The sequence below is a fragment of the Atheta coriaria genome, unplaced genomic scaffold (genome assembly GCF_025399875.1).
Source record: "Atheta coriaria isolate IRGN ID8LTWV9N9 unplaced genomic scaffold, Caltech_Dcor_3.1 hic_scaffold_4_pilon, whole genome shotgun sequence".
In the NCBI taxonomy this organism is placed as follows: Eukaryota; Metazoa; Arthropoda; class Insecta; order Coleoptera; family Staphylinidae; genus Dalotia; species Dalotia coriaria.
Window position 1 is genome coordinate 3,234,987 of NW_027045446.1, and position 24,061 is coordinate 3,259,047.

The window sequence follows — 24,061 nt, forward strand, 5'->3', positions numbered from 1 at the left end:
ATTAATAAACACTTGTAAATTATATTTGTATGCACATCGAGAAAGTTTTGTGACTAATCAAACTTCAGTAAATCCATATAACCTCTTATTTGCGGAAAGCAATGCGTGTGATCCGAGAATAATTCAAATGAAACTGTTACATGTGGGATTTTTGTATTTTACTCTACCGCGGGCACATCACCGACCTTGGCGGATAAAACGCGACTTTTAGACGGGATTGTGACTCACAGACTGCACGTATGATATTCTAATGTGCGTGATAACGTGCGATCAATGCAATATTATAAATTAGAATCAAAACATTCACGTAATTCAGTGCGCACAGCGCCGCATTACGTGCATCACCACTGCAGCTCAATTTGATCAACATAAAACTGTGAAACCAAGTGCACATTTTAAAACATGTCACAAGATTTACTACAATTATTGAATTCATTGTCCGCGGAGAGTTTCCACGAGGTATGCAAAACTCATCATGTAAATTCTTGGTTTGAAGAAGAAGAACCCGAAAACAAGTGCACCGCAGAGTGGTTGGAGGCACATAAACCACCACCAGTTATTTGGAGCGATGAATTTGTTGCCAATCGCCGCAAAGAGCAAAAACAGCATCAAAATGAAGAGGAAACTAAAGAAAAACAAACTGATACTAAAACCTATGCATCCATCACAAAGACAAGTTTAACCACAAATATATCTACTTCAACTAAATCAGATAGTGTTAAAACTGAAAGTAATAGTAAAGATAATTCAAGTTATACCGAGGTGACTAAATCTAATTCTTGGAAGTCTCACAAAGAGAAAATAATTGAAATTGAAAAATCAATATCACTAAAGCGCATTTTCCCGCACGCCAAACACAAAACAGATGATATTATCACTACATATAATAATTTTGATAAACTTGAGACTGTCAGTGATGAACAGATTACACAATCATCCAAATCTGAGCAAATAATAACAAACAATTCAGGAAATAAGATTATTAAAAAGTATAACTACAAAACTAAAGAAGCATATGCTTCCAGTTCAAAACAAAGTGTAGCACCAGAAAAAGTGAAAACCCAGGAAAACACCAAATGTGAAATTGATAAAAATTCATCATATTTTGTGTATTGGAAGTATTTTACAAAATTAATTTACTTGTATCAGTTGGCTGTGCACTTTTTTCACAATGTTCAAAAACAATTCAAAGAAAACACGTTGGTCAAAATGTGTTTCTTCTACTTTGTGCTCAATTATAACCTCATGATGTTCGTCTTTTGGGTCTATATTGTTTACAAACTGATGAAACTTATCTATGATATTTTGTTGCAATAAATATGTTTATCCATTAGTTGGATATGATAAGGAAGTGAGTGGTGGAAAAGGATTCTGTTTGCTGACAACAACTTTCCTATGCTGATGTGAAATGTATCCCTTAATCTTTCCTTCGTAAATTAAATTCGCAACAATACACTGTGTCTCATCCAAATCCACATCTGCTTGCCCTAATGACACCAGTGCAGTTTGTAATGCCTCCACAGGTATCTGATGCGTTCCCAAAATTAAATACACCTTCCTAAATAGGTTCCTATAAGCAATAATCTTAAGTTTATCGACAATCAAATAAATCCCACACTTTATGAAAAATTCTTCATGTTCAATCATGAGTTCATCGAACACGCGCAAATTTCCTTGGACTACTGCTTGCACCAAGTCCCAGAACTGCACAACATCATACTTTTCAAGCACGCGCTTGCTTGGAATATACCCTAATAACATTTTCACCGGAACGAGATAAATCAGGATCAGGCGCTTGTTCTTTTTATTTGATCTGTGACAGTTTTCAAACGCATAGGTAAGGTATTGGTCGGCCGCCTTGTAGTCGCTGTCAAACATCGCCTTCCGCCCCACAAAGTACCGATACGTTATCTGTTGACTCAGCGAAAAGCTCTCTTTGAACGGCAGTGAATCAATCGCCCTAATCAGAGGCTTACACAAGTGCAGCTTGTTTATCCGAAAGTACACCTTGAACAACTGATTGACGAGATTTAGCATGCCAATACGTTTTGTGTCTTCTTCTGATGCGCGGTTATCGGCAGCGCAGACACGAAAACAGCCCATGAGACATTCTGCAGCCTTTTCGAGGATCTCGCCTGGTTTATCAGTGTCACCGATTCCATCCTTTTCGGCACGCTGTGCCAGGAGACGCAGATCTAAACAAGCTACATACATCAAAGGCAGGAACCAATTTTCCTCCCTCCTGGCTTGCATTATTTTTGTTAAAGCCTGTGTTAATTGGCTCTGCTGCTGGTATGCATCCAGGAACTTATGGTTAGTTGCATAAAATACACATTTGAGATGACATGCAACTATTTCATCAATAGGTATCTTGACCAGTTTTGATACTAGATTGCCTGGATTTTCCTGCGCAAGATTTGCAACTTGATTGTATTTGATTGAGAGTAATTGCGCAATTTTGTAGCCATCCTGCATGTCCCAGTACTTGTCAATCGCTTGCAGATACGATGATAGTGACATTAACATCATTCTAAAACAATTCAGGTAGAAATTCAGTAAATTATCATAGAAAATTTAAATGTAAACATGGTTGTAGGTTAGAAAGGAATATTGATTGATTATATTCAATTTTAATATAGCACAATGCAGAATAAGATAAGCCTACCTGTGTTGTAGTTACAGCTATCGTCCAGAATCACTTTCAGATATATTTACTCCACTGTTAATGAATTATGAACATAATATTACGAATGTTTTGCCGCGTTATTGATTTCTGTTCTGTTCCTGCGTTTGGCGCTGTATGCGGTGCCATTGGATGCGGTACGTTTGGTTGCCTACGTTAAAAGGAGGTGTAAATGGTTTTTGCGAGTTAAAGTTTAAATTGCAAATTTCTTCTACGAAAACAAGAAGGCATTGTTCTTTTATAAGTTAATTAGTAAACATGTACTTAATATTCAATATTCAGAATTTTTACTATAAAAATTTAAAATACTTACATTTTATTCAAGTTTTTCGTAATAATGGTTCTCTTTTCATATTTTCGCTTATGATTTCATGTGTTAGTTTTGAAAGATTATCCTTTTGAAGATTATAATTAATTACCAACTCACCTGAAACAGAAAAAAAGTCAAAATTAGTTTAAAAAAGCAGTTAGTGCAAAGCTGGCAATTAATCATTTTATATTCAGGGCGCGACCCTTATCATTCGCTGCGGATCGGCAGACGAATTAATTAATCAGGGGCGGATTGGTGCGCAGCGATGCAATATGCCGTTAATTGCGATTAAATGATGTCATTGCAATTTGCGTCCTCGGTCCAGGCCGTTGGTCAATATTCCGTTTTGCAGGGAACATGAACGAATACCGAATTGCAAATGTGAGCGGTGGTAATTCGATTCAAAATTCATTCGGTTTAATGCGTCTAATTGCAAATATCACGAGATTATCACAAAATTTATTCCAGTTGAAATTAAACTATTACGTAAAATAATATTATATACTATTAAACACATTAAAACCGTGCGAATGTTCTGTAATATAAATTTTACAAATTTGGATTAATTTAAATCCTAAATGCAGACGCAAAGATTAGTTTCACATTAAATAAAACCCAAATGTTAATACGATATGCATGATATTTTGATTACAGCTGTAAACATTTATGTATAATTTGGTTTTACATATTCTGTTTCAACATATTATACACACACACCCATGAAAACATTCTTAAGATGGCATCGCACAACTTTAAAATGTTACTTTCTTAAACTGGTTTACGCCCAGTGAGTACTTTCTCACTGTTTCTCACAGGTCACAAGCAGTCATGCTTATGATGTGGATTGTGGATGACCACACGACATCGCAAAATACTTCGCATCTTGTGAACGTACTCGTAACACAGATTTATCACGTGTTACGTGATGCAAAACATGTAGAAGCCGATACATTTAATGTCAATTTGTAAAACTTTAAAGTCTTACAAACCAAACACTACACTAAATTTACTATAATCTAATTGTTCCACCAGACGTAATCTTGGTTTATTGTCACGACATGTCGTTGCCACATCGAAGCTGGTCGGCAAAAGACAAAGGACGCCATTATGTTTTATGCATGGTGCTTTAGAACTTAGCAAAACGTAATTGTTCTCAGACGTCGAGCGCAAGCTTCCACAATCAATTCGACTTGATGCTGGTAACTGGTAACATAATCTCAGCGTTGAAATTATGCGATATTGATTGCGGTGTTATGGCGAACAGGTGAAAACTGATTTGAATATAAAAGAAATCGATTTTTGTTTTTAAATTGGCATTGGCAGAGACAAGAGACTATTTGACTGAGTTTTATTAAGATGTTTGTTGGTTAAATTATGTTATAAATGCTCTTGGTGTTGTTCTTGATTGTGAAACAAATCTCAGAGAAAGTATTTATCGAAATCATAAATTATGTTGACACATTGTTCAGTTTTTAAGTGTGCAGCAGAAATAACAATGCAATCAGTAAATCAAAGCAAAGAAATGATTAGAGAATTAAATGTATCATATTTGGAGAAAGCGTTGAGATGCAAAAGAACTGAATTATTTTATTTACAGTAATTTATGTATCAATATTAATGAATCAAAAAAATTATTAAATTTTTCGGGTAATTCCAAAGTTAATTTCATGAAATATAATTTTCTGTACTTATCCATGTTGAAACTACAGTTGAAATCAATATGATTTCATAATAATTTATGTTTTACAAATGTGAACATCCGCATGGCTTCACTTTTTCTTTTCAACCTTACAGGTGTTCTTCCTGCGATCTCACACGCTCGAATTCCGCGGCAAATGGCTCATAATAAACTGCATTAATAACGATTTATCATCAAAAGTCTCATAAGCATGTGTTCGTCCATTGGCGGTCTTTCCGATGACGGAATGCACGCCCGAAGAGCGACGAAGAGAAATTCGCTCCGCAGAATGTGATACAAGTATATCAGAATGCGTTGTATTAAAAGCGCCTAATTAATTTCGGCGATTTCAGAGTGGGCACGGACATGAGCAACCGCGGCCGGCGATCGCAGGCATCGAGAACGAAAGTGATGCATATTATCTCTTCGTGTGTAACAGCGGTTTCCTTTTTTCGCGCCGCCGAACCACGGAAGGCGCGGTCAAGGTATAAAACCCGAAACGAGAGCACTTGTTGTCACATTTGATTTTTGGCGCACGCACGCACCGCCACGAAAGGATGCGATTGCTGGTGGGTACATATATTAATTCCACACTTGATAAATTTTGCTATTATTAATTGATTGTGTTTCCTTAGATTTTGGTAGCCAGTCTAGCGTACGCTAGCTGTGGAGTGCTTCATGGCGATATCACGGGAGATTTAAGACCGCCGCCAGCCGCTGCACAGCAAGAGACCTCCGGATATGCCACCACCGCCGGATTAAGCGCTTCAGCAACTTCAGCCTCGGATGCAGGATCAGTCGGTGCTAGTTGGGTCGGAGTTCAAGAACAACAACAGCAGTTGCAACAACATCAGCAACAAGAACAACAACTGGAACTGCAACAACAGCAAGCAGTGCTGAGTCAAAGCTCGCAAGATAACCAAGGTTTATTGGCGAGTTATCAACCCTCGGCGCAGCAAGTGGCACAGGTGGCACAAATTCCTCAGTATCAAAACTCTGCGTTATCAGGTCAAGGAGCTCAATACCAAAGCTCTGGCTTAACAACCGGGGCTAATTATCAACAAACTGGAGAAGCTTCAAGTGTTGGTGGAAGCGGTCATAAATACACTACTGTAACCTTTGGTAATGGTCTTGTTGGATTGGGGCATTCTGTTGATTACAATGCTATCAGCCAAAATCAAAATCAAATTTTAAATCAAAATAATCAAAACTACTATTCATCCCAAGATGGAAGTCATAATTCAGTAGAATCTGGGGTATCATCAAGTATTAATACGGATTATGGCGCACCCATTGGTAATCCAGGTACTTCCCATGCGTATGATACTATTTCTGTATCAGAGAACATCCAAACTGTTCCAATTGAAGTCCCACAGTCATATCAAGTTAATCATATCCGCCCGGTGCCTGTACCAGTAGAAATCCCCACGCCAGTTGAGATACCCCGACCTGTACCAGTGGAGGTACCGCAACCAGTTCCAGTGCATGTGGAACGTCCGTATCCCATCACAGTCGAGCGGCCGGTTCCGCAACCAGTGTATGTGAAAGTGCCAGTCGCCATTGAGAAGCCATACCATGTACCGGTGAAAGTGCCCCACAAGGAGTATCATCACTTTGACCTTCATCAATTCCAACATCAACACCAAGAACTTCCTCATTTTGAACTTCCACATGTTTCGTTTGATCAGCACAGTTTCCACAAGGATCACTTCAAACCTTTGAACTATCATAGCGCCCATCATCACCATCATCATCACAATGAGCATTATGACGTTCCCCATTATCACGGATCTAACCATCATAGCTCTTCGATACTTGCTGGGCTCACAGGTGGCCTATCCTCTAAGCTGCGTGGTGGTCACGGCGGTGGTGTTTCTCACCATTTTGGAAGCGGCCACGGAGCAGGCGGAGGCTTTAGCGGCGATCATAAGTTTACAAATGGACTAGGCGCCCATCTTCAGCACGCTTATCACTCCGATGCCGGTGGCTACAAGTTCGGACACGGATTTTCCACCTCGCTGGGCTCCTCCTCCAGCGCACATCTCGGGGGCAGTGGCTACGCTAGCGGATATGCCGGCAAATACCTAAACAGTCATAGCAGTGGCAGCGATTACGCCAAGCACTTTCCTTCGTTCAGCTACGAAAAATACCCGGCCACCTTCTCGACCGGGAAATATTCCGGATTTTCCGGTTATCACGGGGGCACTTCTAGCTCGAGTTATAAAATCCCCGAGACCATAAATCAGCAGTACGACAGTAACGGCGGCTATAAATACTGACCGATTTAATTTGACTCGCTTATTGGCCTGTTTTAAATTCGTTATGAATGTCTAGTCTAATATTATTTACTTGTTATTTAAAAATGTTTTATTTTAAGGCAGAAATTCATGCAAAAAAGCGCTTAAAATTTGTTAAAAATAAAAAAATATATATAAAACTTTCATTCGTTTCTTGTATTTATTATTATCATTATCGTAAACAGCATCACTTAAAGCTGATTATAATTAAGTTTTGGGACAAACAAAAAATGCTGACTCGGAAAGAGTAAAAGAAAGTTTCTCCCAATAACTTGACATAAACGAAGGTGAAAGACCGCATAACACCAACACAATGCTTCACATTCCAATTCATCAGTTGGTCCTACGAGTAAACGAAGACAACTGAACTGTTTGAGGTGATGACGAGACTTTTTTTTACTTTCTCTAATTTGAATCACCACAACTGACTAACATCATAATATATATACTAATAACACTCAGAGTAATATTAACTAATCCTAGTTGTTAGTGTAAACACATTAAGAAATTTGTTTTTGACGTTGAACTTGGTTTGATTACACCTCCGGTTTTCTTTTTTTCTGTTTGCGGTTCGAGCACGTGTTAAACATCAAACTAGCGGCCTCAAGTAAAAGTAAAATTTATAATTTGATATGTGAGTAATAATGGTCAAATGAAATGAAATTTGTTGGTCGCTTTTTTTATCAACTTTCAACACTTAGTGATATTTATTTGAGCAATTAAGAAATATTTGATGGTTTTGACTAATTTAGATAAAAAATATATTGCACTCTAAAAGTTAATGTTTATATGTCAATAAATTATCATTATCTTAATTAGAAAATTAACAATTTGCGCTTTTTTGTGCGTGTTGGAATAATATTTGACATTAATCACTCTTTACTATATTGCATTATGCACTTTCGCAAGTTTTTCTCAAAGATTATCAGGAGTTATCAAGTTTTAAGTATGAGTTATGGACGTTTTGCGCATTATATGCAAAGTGCACTCATAAAATCATCGGCGGACTTTACAGTTCAGTGAACTATTTATTTTAGTAAGTAAACAAACCTTCTTTCTTTTTTATTGTATTATATTCTATAATCTTGCCTTTTCTAAGAAAAATAAATAAATAAAAATTAACTTTTTCTACTTCCACCTTTAAAGAGTTTTTCACAAAATACTTTAGTCACAGACTTTAGTCACGAGGTGCAGCTTGCGCTTGCGCATTTGCCTACGGTGCTGCACAAGACCTTATAAAATGCTATGCATAAGTATCACGTGGCTTGGTTGTTGAACACTTGATTAAACGCTCACTACGCTCTCGTCAATTTCGTGCCATAAACTCCCCTTTAGCCACTTGATACTAAATATACTATTACTGCAGACCCGCTGTATAAAATATACTTTTATCAATCCAACAATGAAGTACATGCAAATTGATGTCAACATAAGAAAAAAAAACTTTCTGATCAATATGGTGCAGCGATACAACTCCCGAATTTTAAGCAGGAAGATTTGGAAATCGATAATTTACGTGAATCCTCCATAATGTAGTCAGTTTATCCTTCTTTCGCAAACGTTCAATCTCATTCTTATACAGAGTTCGCAAACTTTTTAAATCCATAAGAATATAAGAATATCTGGAATGGATAAATCCTGGATTTGAATAACTTTCACATTAACAAGAATGCCTCACGTTTCTCATCTTCAAAATTCTATGCTTTCAATATTTTTAATCCTGACAACTTACAATACTCAGAATAATGAATAATAAAGTGTTTTAATTGTAATCTTTCTGCATCAATAACATAAAAGAGAAACAAATTTCTTTTCTGATTTTCAGAAGGTATATTTTTTAATTTACAACGTTACTCGTTAGGTGATATGTTTTTACCATTATTCTATACAGTAAAGTGTATAAATATTTTATAATAATTTAATAAATTACCCAAAGTGTTATTTTTGATATCTTTAAAAATTTATAAGACTAATATTGTAATAATGAAAGCACTTTGTAATTTGGTTTATAGACTATGAAGAGACACATGAGACGTACTTTAGCTTCCGGCAAAGCAAAGATGGTCTTCGCCACTCTGGAGTAAAATCGTTAAATTTTATTGCATATTTACGAGAGGATTGTATGCGCGCGGTAAAGCTCCAACGACAAATTACCAACATTCTACGTTGAGATGACTACAGTTATGCGATTATCAACTGCTACTCATTAAAATTAATTAATTCTGAAAAAAGTAAAAAATACCGGCATAACCATCAAAATCACAGCGGTATAACGACAATTTAAAAACTTTTGTATTTTTTCTACCTTGGTGAGTATTATTTTTCACTGTTTTGCATTTCGAGAATTCAGCCCTTTTTGTGTACCGTTCAAGTAGTGTTTACTGTTTGCAGTATTGCGTCACAGCCAATTTATCCTGCGTTCATGGAACGCCCATTCCCGGCACAAATTTGTTGGCTAATTAAAGCAAAATTAATAATGCGTGTCAGCTTGCATGGCAAACAGTTCCTAATTATCTATAATTAGATGTGGGGAAATAAGGATACAAACACAAATACGTAGGTGGAATGTTAATTTAAAGCTCCTCATGATTGTTGACAATTATTTAAACCTTTAATAAGAATTTATTACCAAGTAATTAATTTGGACAATGATTGAGTTGCGATATAAGTACCGAACACTGCTTTTAAATACGTAATTGGTTTTATCACATCTCGTCCGTGACATGATTACATGCTAAATTTAATCATATTATGTCTTTGATTTTGCATAATCGTGATAATAATTTGCATCGACACGAATTAACGCTGGTAAGTCACTTTTGTAATCGCCTGCTCAAAGTGAACAATTTGCATAGGTTATCATGTTCAGAGGCGTCGTCATAGGAATGAGATAGTTCGTAAATCTGTTGCTTCCTTCCGGATATTCGTCTAAGCGAATTACGATAGGAATTACGTAAAGTCCGAGAATTGCACTTGGCACACGAAAGCGCGAAATGGCTTCATTCTCCGCATTCACTCACTAATCTGCGCGTTTGCCCTAATCCTGCATTGCACTCCGCCATAATAGAACTGTATCCGATATACAGGAAGTTGTATTTTCACTCAAATCAAGTTAAAACTTCAAAACAAGATTTATTCAAACAACTTTCCATTTGGAAACATTGAATACATTTTTATTTAGATTTTTTTCAGAAAATCCGCATTCACATTAATTTATCACATAGTAAAGCAGAGTATTTACTTCAGTAGTGTTACATATGTGTGGAAAAGTCTGACCTATTTGGATTTTCGCAGTTTTCAGTTAAATCCACTTCTATTCTAAATGAAAACGCTGCAATTGCAACTGCAACAACAAATCGAAACAAAAATACGCGCAGACACGTGAACGTAGACATACTTTTAGTGTTGTTGGATTTTTCTGGCTTTGGAAGCGTTTAGGTTGTTCGAAATTTATGCGACAGGCGAGCGAGGACGTGCACCAGAACCGCCCAGAATTCATTACGTCGAGGACTCATGCTTAATTAAATTTTCAGGTCGAACCATTCAGTCTGGTCTGTGTTTCGCATGGAATTGAACTAGAACTGCAGAATTACTGGCTTTTAAAAATAATATCTGTCATAGCTTGATTTATAAATTTGTATACATTTTATGTAGCTAATAAAATGCAACCACAGGAAAATAAATTACAAAGTCACCAGAGTATACTTTCAATTTAACGCAAGCTTTGTATTATGCTATATGAATTGCATACTCTTACTTTGAATTAATGAGTTCGGTTGGTTGCCTACATTATTCTGAAAGCCAGTATTCTTTAAAATTACAGTTTTGGTTAAAGTGTTTACTAAAATAATGAATACATTTATTTCTAGATCATATTTCAATGTAAATCAACACAAAATCAATAATTAATTAGTGCACCAATTTAATTTTTGAGTTTTTCATGATGTGGTAACTCTGTACTTGGAACGTAACAATTGATCATTGCTTGTGTCACGTAACATTGTGTTCATGTAATCAAAATTTCAGCATTCGAAACTTTCCATCCGGTTATAGGTTGTCAATATTGATAAAAATTGTTCACTGTTCTGCATTTTGCGCTCATATTGAAACAAAGAGTTAGCAAACTAAACTAACATGATTTCCTCTTGTTGCCGAGTTTTAATATTTGTTTAGCAATTTTGCTGTTTGCATTCGCTCAGCAGAAGACTGTTTTGTAGATGAAATAAACATAACCACAATGCGCAGCGCCTCCATCATCACAACTCTACAACAACTTGAATTCAATCCAACGTGTGTTTTATAAATGTGTTAGCAAATAATTTACATTATTGCTTGTAGGATCACCTTCGTCGAAAAAAGGTATCAAGCATCCCCTCCGCCTTGGAAATTATTTCTTAAGAATTAAAATTTCATCTCCCAGATTTCCGCTTTAACTAGTCTATCCGATAGATATTAGTCCGTAGAATAATCTCTGCTATTTGTACCTATTTATCTCTTTTAGTTTACGAGATATTCGCAATTGAATAAAATGGGTAAAAATTGAAAAATGTCACTTTTTAGCACTTCTAGTCGCGTTTTTCGACCTTTTATTGCAGGAAATGTAATTATTTTATATTTTTATCTGATAGAGAATTTTCCAGTCTTTCATAATCAGTAATTCGTTGGTTGCTATCTCTTTCAGTTTATGAGATATTAATTTTCAAAAAAAGTCACCTTTTTGTTTTTGAAAAATATAAAGTTCCAAGATGAAAAGTTTAAATTACGCGTGAATTTCGTCTTTGTTTGCGACAACGCTCAAAAACGCAAGAAGTCAATGAAGTTGGAACACGTAAAAGTTGTTTAAGTTTGAGTTTTGCGTTGTTGCGAATGTTGTATGTTGATTCATCATTGCTGCTCAAGTTTCAAGTTTGCAAAGGCTTTAAGGCCCAAGGTGCAAGGGTTGGTAAAGAGCGTAGGAGGAAGAGGGAAGCGTGATTAATTAGGCTGGCATCGTGCAGGTTTCGAAACAAAACTGAAACTTGATTAATTAATTTATAGGAAAATTACGTTTTTGTATGGTATAATGAATTATATCTATAAACCCACAATAGAAAATAATAAGTGATATGATATTTTGTGTGTGCAACCTGAATATTAATAATTATACAAATGTTTGTGGTTTAATTATTAAATAATTATTACAGGTTGAAGCCAATATTTCGGTCAAGCGATACTTTTCAACTTATGCAATTATTTTTCATTATATTCAATAACAATATGAATAATTAATTAATTATTAATATTAACTACGCAAATGCTTACCAAATTTTACGTGTTATAATTAATTAAAATAAATTAATATTATTTTATCAAAATTGATCATCGCCCATTCACGCATTCGCCGCAGAATATTTCAAATTCTACATGAATAACTAACATAAATATGGATTTATTTCATTTGCATACAACGCCTGAAATGTTTGTTTTTGACTGGTAGCGAAGCGCGACAAATACGCGCCAAAGAAAAACTTTTAACAAGGAAACTTTCTGCGATGGGGAATTTGAAAAATTTTATAATTATCACCGACGCCCAAAACACTAATGAGTTTTTAAATAACGCAAAGAGTAAACCCTCTTAAACTCGCAGGAATAAAAATTTAAAAACAAATTCAACGCACCTAAGAGGGCCTGGAAAAGCCTTGACTTGAAGATCCTGATCACTCGTTCAATGGCAAGTCGCAGCTGTTTGTCCTGCGGCTTGATCAGCTTTGAATGGTAGTCTTCAAGAAGCTCCAACGCCCGATGGGCTTCTGCAATGAGAAAGAAAAGTGCTCATTATACATTATAATATATACACTCGATGAAAGGAATAGAGATAAAAGTCAAGCCTGAAACTGATATTGAGTAAGTAGAAATTCTAAGAGGAACTTTAAAAATCTAGACCGCATAATTTATTAAACGTAATTTGTCCTTAGATAAAACTCCTACTGGTTTCCTTTTGTATAAATCAAGACGTGCAAAACGAATACGAAAAACGACTTTAAATGAATCAAGATAATGTTTTATTCTGAAATGCAAAGCTGTCACTTTGAAGAGTTTCTTAGAGCAGCCGGGCTAAAACTAAAGAAATAGGGTGTGAAATTCATACGGACCATTTATCTATGACAGCGTTAAGTCTAAAACTTAACGTGCAGATAAACTATTTTGGGTTGGTTGCCTTTCTTTTCGCTTCGGCGTAACTTTTTGTCAATCCTAGCAGGTCGTTAACTATCATAGTTTGAGAAATGGGAAAATTGCTTTTTCATTTCATTAGTTGCACAAGGAAACTACGCTGAATTAATGGCGCTGGATATAATTAGTCAGATTTTACATTCAAACTTCTGAAAAATAATTATTTATGAGTTAAAGTGCAGAAAATATTGTAATAACTCTCTAGGTACACCTTGGTAAATCCTGCCACAATCAATCACTAGTTGTCTACTTTTGTTGTTAAGTTTTGATTAATTTTACAACGTTTTACAGTTTTTGATTTCTTTTTGCAGCATGTACAATAGAAAAATGTTGCGATGATTTTCTCGCCGTAGTACAAATCAGCTCTCTTCAGCAGACACGAAAAAAAAGATAATTGCTTTAGCGCTTCGGTCGAGGAATCAATTCGTGTTGTGCAAACTCGATTTTTCAAATTAGCACAATCCACGCCCTTTCTCGGCCGCAGCAGCGTCCGTCCCTCGCCTTTGAGTCCTTTTCCTGCTGCTCCCAGCGCGCGGGAATCCGGATGAAAGCAAAGCCTGACGGCATGTGCCGCTTCAGCCATTAACGTTTCAACATGCCATCCCCATTCGCAATTCCTTCGTCGTTACCTTTCTCACACTCTGTCCATCAGCAATTTGCTATGTGGAGGCCGATATTATGCAATCGCGGGTAAAAAATCTAATTAACTCAATTTAACATTTTATAAACTCAAAATATAAAATTTAGAATCAATTGGAGAAAAAACCTCAACAATGACGTCATTTCCGAGGGATTTAATATTAATAATATATTTTTCCGAGCATAATAGAACATTTTTATTCAAAAACTGCAAATCATACGCAAATTCTATTCCAGCTAGAAATATAGAACAGAACAACATAATCCAAATCCTATCAAAGCCAAACGAAAGCTGATTAATTATGATTTACGCTTTTGAGCGTGTACGAGTTGCATAGTCCGTCCGATAGTCTTATCGAACCATTCTCGTTTAGTTCCACTGGTGCTCACCGTCCAGGCATTAAATATCACCACCCATATATAGGTATAGTTTGCTCGCGCGCAACAATCCAATGCAATAATCTTCTAGATTATGTATACGTCCTGATGCATAACATTGTGTACCGACAGCAAATGCAGCGTGTGCACAGCGCTTACCGGATATCAATTTAGGTTATGTTAAATTTGTTACGTACTGCAGGTAGAGCAAAACTTGAAATCTCAATATGACTCCTCCTGCAACATCGACCCTTTGAAAATATTTAATAAAGTTTGCGCCACGAAAAATCCAATATAGTGCAATATAACTGGACTGTAAGACACAACCGGAAATAAAATTGCCTGTGGGAATTGAGTTTAATTTAAATACGGACTGATATTGGAGACCAGAGGACTTGAAACAAATTCTAGAATAAATATTGCTTCAGAGCTTCGGAGAATATCAGTTTTTGCGTTTATAAAATAGAACATTTTGTATCTCCTGTTGAAACATGGAAATCAATGAAACTACTCGCAGATACAGATACCGATAGGAGTGTGTTTGCTTAGTGGAGAGTTTGGAATGTCTGACCATTCCAAAACTACCAATTCCAAGATGAATGAACATCACGAAACCAATTAAGCAGTAGACCGCAACAACATTCCCACAGTTAAGAAGCAACCTGCCGTCGACATAGCTGCACGAAATTGAAACCCTTCCCGGAACCGAGTCGCGTTCAAGATCATATATATTCAACAGCTACAGCTACCCACGGTTACAATTCACTTCACTCTGCAACTACGCGGGTAATGCTACTTAGAAACTGAAAACTTCAGACGTTTGTCAAGTATCACTCGAGGAATATGAGTATTTCACAATATTACATTCATCCCACGCTTATTGCCATTATGAATGTACTTCAGGAGTGTTTCAGGAGTGTAAGTGCGATTGACACGTCAACGTGGCGGATGGACGACGTCGGCCTTTTCAGCTGATTGTGTTAACGCCACGCCAGTGCAATGCCGGTTGTGAATGCGTACAATGGTTTGAATGAATATGGTGATATGGAAAGCAAACGTGCGCGCATGAATGCGTTCTGGGCGGATGAGCAACAGCATGAATGAGAATATGGATGTCCGTCTCATGTCTACAAATTCTATATAATCTAAAGCTAACTTTCTACGTTAAAACATTTGATAATTAATAATTTTGTTTTCCACCTTAAAAACGTCAATTTTCCACGGTTTTGAGACACAAAAAGTGTAATTTTAAACACGGACAGCCAAAGTCGTGTCTAAAGTGCTTTAGTCACGGGGTTTAGTAACGGGTTGGAGCTTGCTATTATTACTTAGTAACATGTTTGTATTTTTGTGAATTTTTTGAATTATTATTCATATCTATGATAAAGACCGTGACTAAAATACTTTAGTCATAAGTTTTAGTCACGGGATAAAGTTTGCTATTACTACTTATTAAAATTTTTGTATTTTTTGCATTTTTTGATTTTTTATTCATTTCTATGATAAACGCGCCCAATATTAAAATAAATTTGCAAAGCGAGACATTTTTCATGCATACTCGCCAAGTCCTTTGAAGATTACACTTTACTTTGCGCGTATCCTCCTTTTTTCCAAGGATTGCTTGCGCACACAAAGCAACTCGCATTCTTTCACAAATATTGTCTTCATTTTGCGACTCGCTTTACACTCATCTACCACTGTATAACTGCGCGGTCTGCCTGCGTAGGAAAACAAGCTTTAAAATGTTACATCTTTTTCTTTATAATATTCACATGCGGGTAGACATTATTCTATTTTTCTTGCGTCCGCTTCAGTAAATATAAACAACTGCCACCGCTTGTCTGTGCTCCAAGAATGCGTGCGACATTATGAAAGCAGTGAAAGCAGAGGGCAATGTCACAAAAGAAGCTGATTCAAAGAAAATGTCCAATATTTCGAGAGAACTAAGCATGAAATTGACTAAAATTGTCAACAGCACTGTACATTTTCTTGCTTTATCCTTTTTTCAATTATTTTTGTATCACCAGTTAACAATCTCTTCATTTTATGTTATTTAATATAAACAAAACCATAAATTAAATTCTGGTATTTCGTTTGGTCGTATAATTAAAGTTTATAACGATATCTATGTTTGGAATGCACCAACCTACATGCATACGCTTTTCAATTAGCGCTTTCCCAATAATTAACACTAATAGTTGTAAACTATGCCAATTTATTGAAGCAAAAATAAATTTAGAACACAATTTATCCATCAATAACAAAATAATAAACATTTTTATTATTTTAATCAAAAGTTTAATAAAACTTTAAGTTCATTCGGAAGCTGCTTGTTTGTTAAGTACTTACATGAAATTTAAAACTCAAAAAACTTGTTAAGTACCTCTCTGTGAACGAGTTTAATGCATATAACATTGCATAGCAACTTTAACCAGAACGTGTGGTATTCCAATGCGCTTATCGACATCTCTCCACGATATCAAAAGCTTGGTGGCGGCGCCGGGAAAAGTTGAGAATGGCATGCGGGGCGTGGATTTGCGCTGCCACATGTCACGTAGAATGTTAGCGACCGCCCCGGCATAAACGTGAGTGCAATGTAAATATAGTCAAATGTATGCAGACAAAAAGTTTCTGCATTAAATTGTGCAAAACTTTCTTTATTCAATCAAGGTGTGACAAGAGTAATAATACACGTACAAAATTTGTTATATAAATTATGCTGTTGGAGTCAATTAAATAGTGTTATTTTAGTGCTAAATTTCAAATCAATAAAACTTAATTACTCTGCTCATGTCGCATTTGCATGTGTGACCTATTTTGCTGTACTGCGGTAATCAAATTTTACCGGTTGCTTTTTGCAATATGTCATTTTCATTTGAGTTGAATATAATTAAATTCTTGCGTTTGGTGCGACCTCACAAAATTGAGTTTTGAGTGGCAATTTTAATCGAAAACGTTTGTACCATCAACATTATATTACAATTTTGATTTTTGGCAACATCTGCATATCAAAATCCAATTTATTAATAGGCATTATCTAAATAATGTTTAAATTTACTTTCATCTCATTACCATTTCATTATATTACATAAAAGGTTTGTTTGACAAAGATTGAATTCTGTTCTATTTGTAACTCATACATTTGACGCTGTTGCTGATTTTTTTTTCTTTTTCTTTTTTAGGAAAACTTGGAATCCGCAATAGTTTTTATTATATATCTTTGGTGTAAAGCAAAGAAGCTTGAATAAAGCAAAGCAAAGCAAAATTGAACAAAGCGACATCATACAAGTTGAATAACGCAACAAAGGAAAATAAAAGAAAATAGAACGCACAAAAACGCCGCCGCGTCGGCGGAAAGAAAACGCGCAGCGGGATTGTGAGGAAAAAGCGCGTCTAATGGCCGCATAAAAGCGGGTGTCTTGGGGCAAACGTGGTGCGGGCACGGACGCGGATTTACGATGTAAATAGTGCAATGAAATGTTTTCATATTGAATTATGAGCATTAACGTATTTTCTTCCTTGCTTCCGCCATGCTTCCCATCGGCTTACTGCTTGATACGGAAAGGTAAAACCTCTAAGGTTTAAATCGCGTGAAATTTGTTAGCAATCAAAAAAGGATTCTAGTAAAGAATGATGATTCACTACATTTGCTCATAACATAAACTCAAAATTTATAATTCAAACCTCAGAATTTCAAATATTTTACGTTTCAAAATCATGATTTTGGAATAATCTGAACGCAAAATTAAAATACTTTTCATTCCAGAAAACATTAACGTGGGAATCGTTCTATAACTGCCAATAAAAGTGTTTTTCGCTACCTTTATGACTGGTTACTCGCCGGAATACTTTTCTGATAGTACTTTATATTTCCACGTCCAATTTTCATTCCATTAACTTAAAATCGCCAGTATCTAGACATCTTTTACACATTTCCTGAATTTTTACCTGAAATACTCCAATACCAAGGATTTTTTTATTTTATTTCATTTTTTTCTCCTTAAACTACTATTTCTTTTCCGTTTTTTGATGGCTGAGTTTATTTTGCTTTCGTTTTGCGCTCTGGAGCAATATGATTGATGCTTAGCGGTGCTATGGCTTCAGGCGTATTCTCCGAACTTTAATGGGGTGTGTAAAATTCGTAGAAACAGCAGATCTCCAAGAAATACCGATTGGAGAGGAATAAAGTCATGAAGTCGTAACATTAGTCATAATATTACATAAAACACGAGCTCGTGATAGAAAAAAAATCGAAAAACATTTTTATTCTATTATTACTTGATTCTGAAAAATCCACATCGTCACTCCCCGCACAAAAACGTGTCCTTTTTGTATGTAAAATATATAGCAGCTATAACAACAGGAGTTAAAGTTGTGCGCAAATGTACAATAGCCATGCCACCCTCGCTTTTTCTTCCTTACGTGTGCTGATTATAGAGTCGCCATTTGCAACCACGCGCAGTCAAAGACCGCAAACAAGTGTTATGCATTAAGACTATATGGAATAAAGGATATTAAGGGGTTACGGCGTTATTCGCTCGCTCGTGCGAAAGCGCCATTGCGCCAACCTGCGTGGGTAAAAAGCAGCGGATTGTTGTTGTTGTTGTGCAAAGTTGCCAAGTAAAAATTGCCTCGTTGTCGTGCGCATTTGTATTACTCTCGGCGCGTGAGAATACCCTCATTTAAACCAGCACGACCCAGTTGCAATCGAATACTATTCGAGTTTCCGAGATTACCAACGCTCCACAGCTTAATTAGATTCGGTGAATAGAAAAATATCATTTGTGGAATTATATTGTTATTTTATATCCTGAATTTTGTGGTTAATAAATAAATTAGATAAAGTCTAATAAATCACCGAGTTTTGTTTGATTATTTTTAACGCGTGCTTTTGTTTGTTGCCAAAATCTATAAAGCACGCGAGTTGATGACACAGGAATGCTTTTATCCGCGTTTGCAACAATGGCAAATGCTTAATTAATGTATTATAGCTGGAAAGCTTGTGTGGGAGGCAATGATCTATTGAGAGTCTTTCTCAAAGGAATTTTTAGTACATTGCATCGATGCATACGAGCATCAAATTGTTCACTTGCGTACACAAAGTAATCGAGCAGATGCCCACGGGTGTCGCTCGGCGGGAATCGTCTGTCAGTTGGCGTACCTACTCTTGTATAATTGATTATTTAACGCTTTGCTGATTAATCATCCACTATAGACGACTAGGCAAAAAAATACACAACGGCTATTCATAATCATTATAATTTTTTCTTCAACAAAAAAAATTGTTTTCATAATAAATATTGTCTTTAAAGTTGTAAGCTTATTTGAATTTTACGCTTTGTTGGTTGTACATCAAGTGGAAAGTGTAATATTAAGAAGTTGAAACTTAATAATATGCAAATTTATATCACGAACGATGCGACTGCATTTTTTTCGTCTTTTTATTTACTTGCTTTGCTTGCAACAGGGATATCCATGTAGAAGACTTCAAAAAGTTGCGTCGGACGACGCCGACGCTGACGCCCACACAACCAGGCTATGTAATTCCAAGTTTCCAATGCAAATATTTACCTAGATCCTGGAATATAAGGTGTTTGAAATACCTTCGGCGACGGCGCACGCTTTGTGAAACTAAACGACCTCTAAACGCTGCGCAAACAATCTTTGTTCAGTGCAAAACACAAGCAAAAACGTCAGAAATGTGTTAAAATTTTTAAATCTCAAATATTTTTGTCAATATTTAAAATGTTTTAATATTAAGTGAGTTTTAATAAATATTAATTCAAAAACAGACGTTTAGTGTATGTTTTTTAGTTTAGTTTAGTTTTTGTGTGAAAAAATACTCTTGTAAATTAATTACATGTGAATTAGCGTCCTGCTAGCTTTTGCAGTTTTCCGTTCTTAGTTTACAAGCATTGTTTGCGCGGTGCGCCAAAGCGTGAAACACTATTTCGAGTTTGTTTGTTGCGTACGTGTGGTAAGCAGGAAAGCGTGAAACAGCACCCTCCCCGGACCGCCTCCTTTCTGCTTTTCCGCTTAACTCTTCTCTCGGGCCGGAATTTCATGCGACGAGTAACTATGGCGAAGGCGCCAACTAACTCAACCGAACGCCACAGAACGCCAGTGTCTCGATGAATTATTTCTACAACATCATTTCATACGTTAGCGCGTTTTAAACTACAACACGAATTAATTTTCATAGATCTTGTTTGCAAAAAATTACGTAAGTTTACAATTCGAATCGGTCAAACAAGGACACAGTTCGTTAACTCTAATTAACTCAAATGTAATTAGGACATCAGAGTGCCACCTAAAGGAACCTAATACGTCGTGAATAAATTTCAGGACATCGTGGCACATTGCCAGAATAAAAAAAAATCTTCTTCGTGGCGCATTGCACACGAAAAGTATTTGTTCTCACTTTTACGTCGTTTTTATTGCAATCTCAATGAAAAAAAATTAACTTTGAAACGCCATTTTGCGTCATGCGTAAAGTGCGAAAAGTTAAGCGGCAAAAACAGACTCACCCGGTTCGAAATGAGAAAAATACAAGAGAAATCAAGACGCAAAAAAGCGCATTAAACTTTTAAGCGCAAAAACGAGCGAACCGGGGAGATATTTTTAAGGACGCAGCGCAAAAAGTAAATAGGATGAGAATGCCTCAACCAGAAGACGGCGTTACGATGCCGTCGGGATCGACTTTCCTCGTGGAAAAGCAGGACTACTTATTTTTTGACAGTTATAAGTAGAGTTTAAAAAATATCATAAAAGTGCGAATTTTTCAATTGCAACTCACACACAAGTTTCTTCAACTTTATAGTTGGACATTAATTTTTTTAAACTTCTGACATCTGTTGGTAACATTCTATAAAATATTCCCGGACACAAAACAAGTCTTGGTCACATTATTTACATTTGTTTCTTGTTCTTTCTTTGCGTAGCTGGAAACTTTTGACTTCTTCAATGTCGTGCGTTCTGCACGAATGCGTGCGCTTTCCTTCTACGCCATAGTCCATCTCACTCCATTTTCCGCTCCAGGGCAATTCGTTCAAATGAGTGCTTCCTTTACTTTCTCAACATTTTGACTCTTTTGCTGCGTCGTTTCCTCATTTCACATAAATGATAAGAAAACGCGCGCAGAACGAAACAGGTGCGTGCGTATGACCTGACTTCTTGCCTCGCGTTTTCCACTTAAGGTATTACGGTTCAAGAACGTTTGGCGTCGCGTAATAAGATCGATTATTTAAATTATTTCACGCACTCGCCGGTGCGGGTGACGCGCACGCGCGGGCGTGTTATGATAAATAGCCGTGGCGCAAGCCAACCGACAAACCAACAAACGAGTCAACCTGAAATGAACAAGCGCAAGCGGCGACAAATAATGTAAACACATTGCGCCAAACAAGGGTGCAAAAGTGAATATTCAAGCTGCAGATGTGGGGAATGTGAACATATGTGTTGGGTGATGAAAACCACGACTTCAATTAAGCTATTGGAATAAATTAAAACGGAAAATTTAAAAATAAAACAAGAAGAAAAGAAAAATAAATAAAAATTCTCAATGTGTTACTAAACACACATTGGTTTATTCATTTTTGTATAAATATCGCATAATAACATTTCCTTAACATTATAGATATATGTATGCATCTCTGCAAGTCGCCCTAGCATTCCATATTCCGGTTCCGGATCAACCAGGGAATTTAAATAATAGCGTTTGTATGTTTTCGCCGTCGCTTCCGCGCCGCACCTTTTGTATTGCGTATTCGTAAATTGCGCCAAACAAAAATAAAAATCATAAATATCACAGCGGTATGGACCCAAGCAATGCAAAAGGCAAGTCGAAGCTTTTGTGCCCAAAAAAAACCACCCGCTACTACGATAAAAGAAAAGCGAGCCGTTTGGGGAAAACGTATTAAATGTTGAATATTATGAATGTGCCTCACCGCACATGAGGAATACAAATCTAGTACTTTCTTCAACAATAAGGAAAACTACATTTCATATGTGATGATTTTATGATACGCAATGTTTCAATCGATATTATAATTTTTTTTTATCTTGAAAAAAAATTTTTGATAATTTTATTCTTTGAAAATTTGCGTTCTCTTGTATGTCAGTATTTCAAAGCCCCGAAAAAGAATGAAAAAAAAAGGGCGCCTGCATAAATTCGCTTTCATGGCACGCGGTCGGCCCCAAGCTGTGCGCGGGTTATGCGCATTGATATCGCACTCTAATTTGATCACGAATGTTTCAGAACGTGAATAATACAGACATTTATTTATATCTTCTCATCCGTGCTCGTTTTCCTTTCAAGTTCCGGTACAAACCGTACGCGTATCCAGCTTATTAAATTTGCACAGCCAAAAATTTATAGTCAAGGTCGTTCAAACCCACATTGTATCTTTAGTAATGCAATAATATTTTCATATTAGTTGAGTATATAATATTATTTCTGCAGCATTTGTTCAGTTTCCCTCTCTGCTTGTTTGCACAATTCCGGCCGTTTTTCATTTGTTTTTCTTCACGTCCTTCGGCGCGCTGTTCCCGCTTGCGTGCAGCATCGATTATGACAAAATGCCAAAGTTCTAGGTTTGTGCTCTGCCATACGGCGCGCATATTAGTGAATTTATGTAATCTCGCTTTCTTCATCCGCATTCCCGGCGCCTTCACCAACGCGCGTCGCTTAAACAAACTCGTTTTCAGCGAGTTGCAAGCTTACACAAACGCCTTATCGATTCCCGCACAAACTAACTTTGCCCATTAGGCTACGAATTCAGCTCTATCGTCGTCATCATCATCATCACGCTCGGCGTCCACAACGCGGAACCATTGACTGCGGCAGCAGGACTGGCAGCCGGCTGCGGATGTTAATAAACCGGCAATAAAAACGTTTCACAAGTGAACATTTTGCGCGTGTGACAATTTGTAACCTTATTTCTTGTAGGTGCGCGTTGAGAGCAGATGTTTGCAACGATTTACACAAACCAAGGGTCCAAACAGTGGAGAAAGTTGTCGCAACGTAAAAGAAAAGCCATTTGTCGAAGCAAAACTGCCTTGAGGTGGTGTTAAATCCAATAGAAACTTTAGAGCCAAGTAAATTCCGCAAGGTATACTTTGGAACAACACATCGAACACAATCACAACGTATGTTTAACCACAAATTTACTTCTGCTTCACACACACACACACAAACCTATTTATTATTATTTTTATATTTATGAATAGAACACAATTAAAAGAAAATTTGTTGGATATATACCTGTGACTTTGTAAAGGCGCGAATTAAAGTAGGTGGAGGGACGCGAGTAGTCGTGGTTCATGTCGCGGACCGCACGCTCGACGGCCGCTGCGGTAAGGACTCGCGCCGAAGGACTCGCACTCGGCGAGGAGTGCGTCCGCATAGCCGAGGCGCACCAGCCTGGCCTACTGTTGCCGCTTTGCGGCGCGAGCGGCCACGCCAGCAGGAGAACGCTGGAGAAGGATCGATCCCGCTTCGGCGCGCTGGCCATCTCCTTCGGCGTGCACGTGCACTAACGCACAGGCCTTTTTCGCTTGCAACAAAATTTTACGCAAAGGCAAACTTGCCAAGACGATTGAATACATAGAAAACTATAAAAAATAAAGTAAAGTAAAAAAATTTAATTTTTTGAAAGAAAAATTATTTTTTTAAATTTTTTTTTTCTAAGAAAAAATGGTAATAAAAATGATTTGGTGCTTTTTTGGTTTTTTAACTAAAAAAATAATTCCATTTGATGGCATTTTAGCAAACCTAGCTTTTTCTTACGTAAACTTTATATTATTCTCTCCGAGCGCAAAGAAAAGGGCGATGAAAATGATGTAATGTGATTGCCATCAGTTGCCAT

At 36.6% G+C, this 24,061-nt stretch overlaps 2 protein-coding genes across 2 annotated transcripts; one reads left to right on the forward strand and one right to left on the reverse strand.

Annotated features, from left to right (window-relative positions):
• Nucleotides 1–1,079: 1,079 nt before the first annotated feature.
• PCID2 (PCI domain-containing protein 2) lies at nucleotides 1,080–23,609 on the reverse strand. The gene is made up of 4 exons (XM_065301702.1): nucleotides 23,458–23,609; nucleotides 12,626–12,757; nucleotides 2,666–2,834; nucleotides 1,080–2,530 (listed from the first exon to the last, which is right to left on the reverse strand). The coding sequence occupies exon 4, from the start codon at nucleotides 2,527–2,529 to the stop codon at nucleotides 1,324–1,326; it is 1,206 nt and encodes a 401-aa protein (XP_065157774.1). The 5' UTR covers nucleotide 2,530; nucleotides 2,666–2,834; nucleotides 12,626–12,757; nucleotides 23,458–23,609; the 3' UTR covers nucleotides 1,080–1,323.
• LOC135790805 (transcription factor mef2A-like) lies at nucleotides 5,229–6,950 on the forward strand. Its single transcript, XM_065301083.1, has 2 exons — nucleotides 5,229–5,240; nucleotides 5,307–6,950. Exons 1-2 carry the CDS (start codon nucleotides 5,229–5,231, stop codon nucleotides 6,948–6,950), a joined length of 1,656 nt encoding a protein of 551 aa, XP_065157155.1.
• Nucleotides 23,610–24,061: the final 452 nt, after the last annotated feature.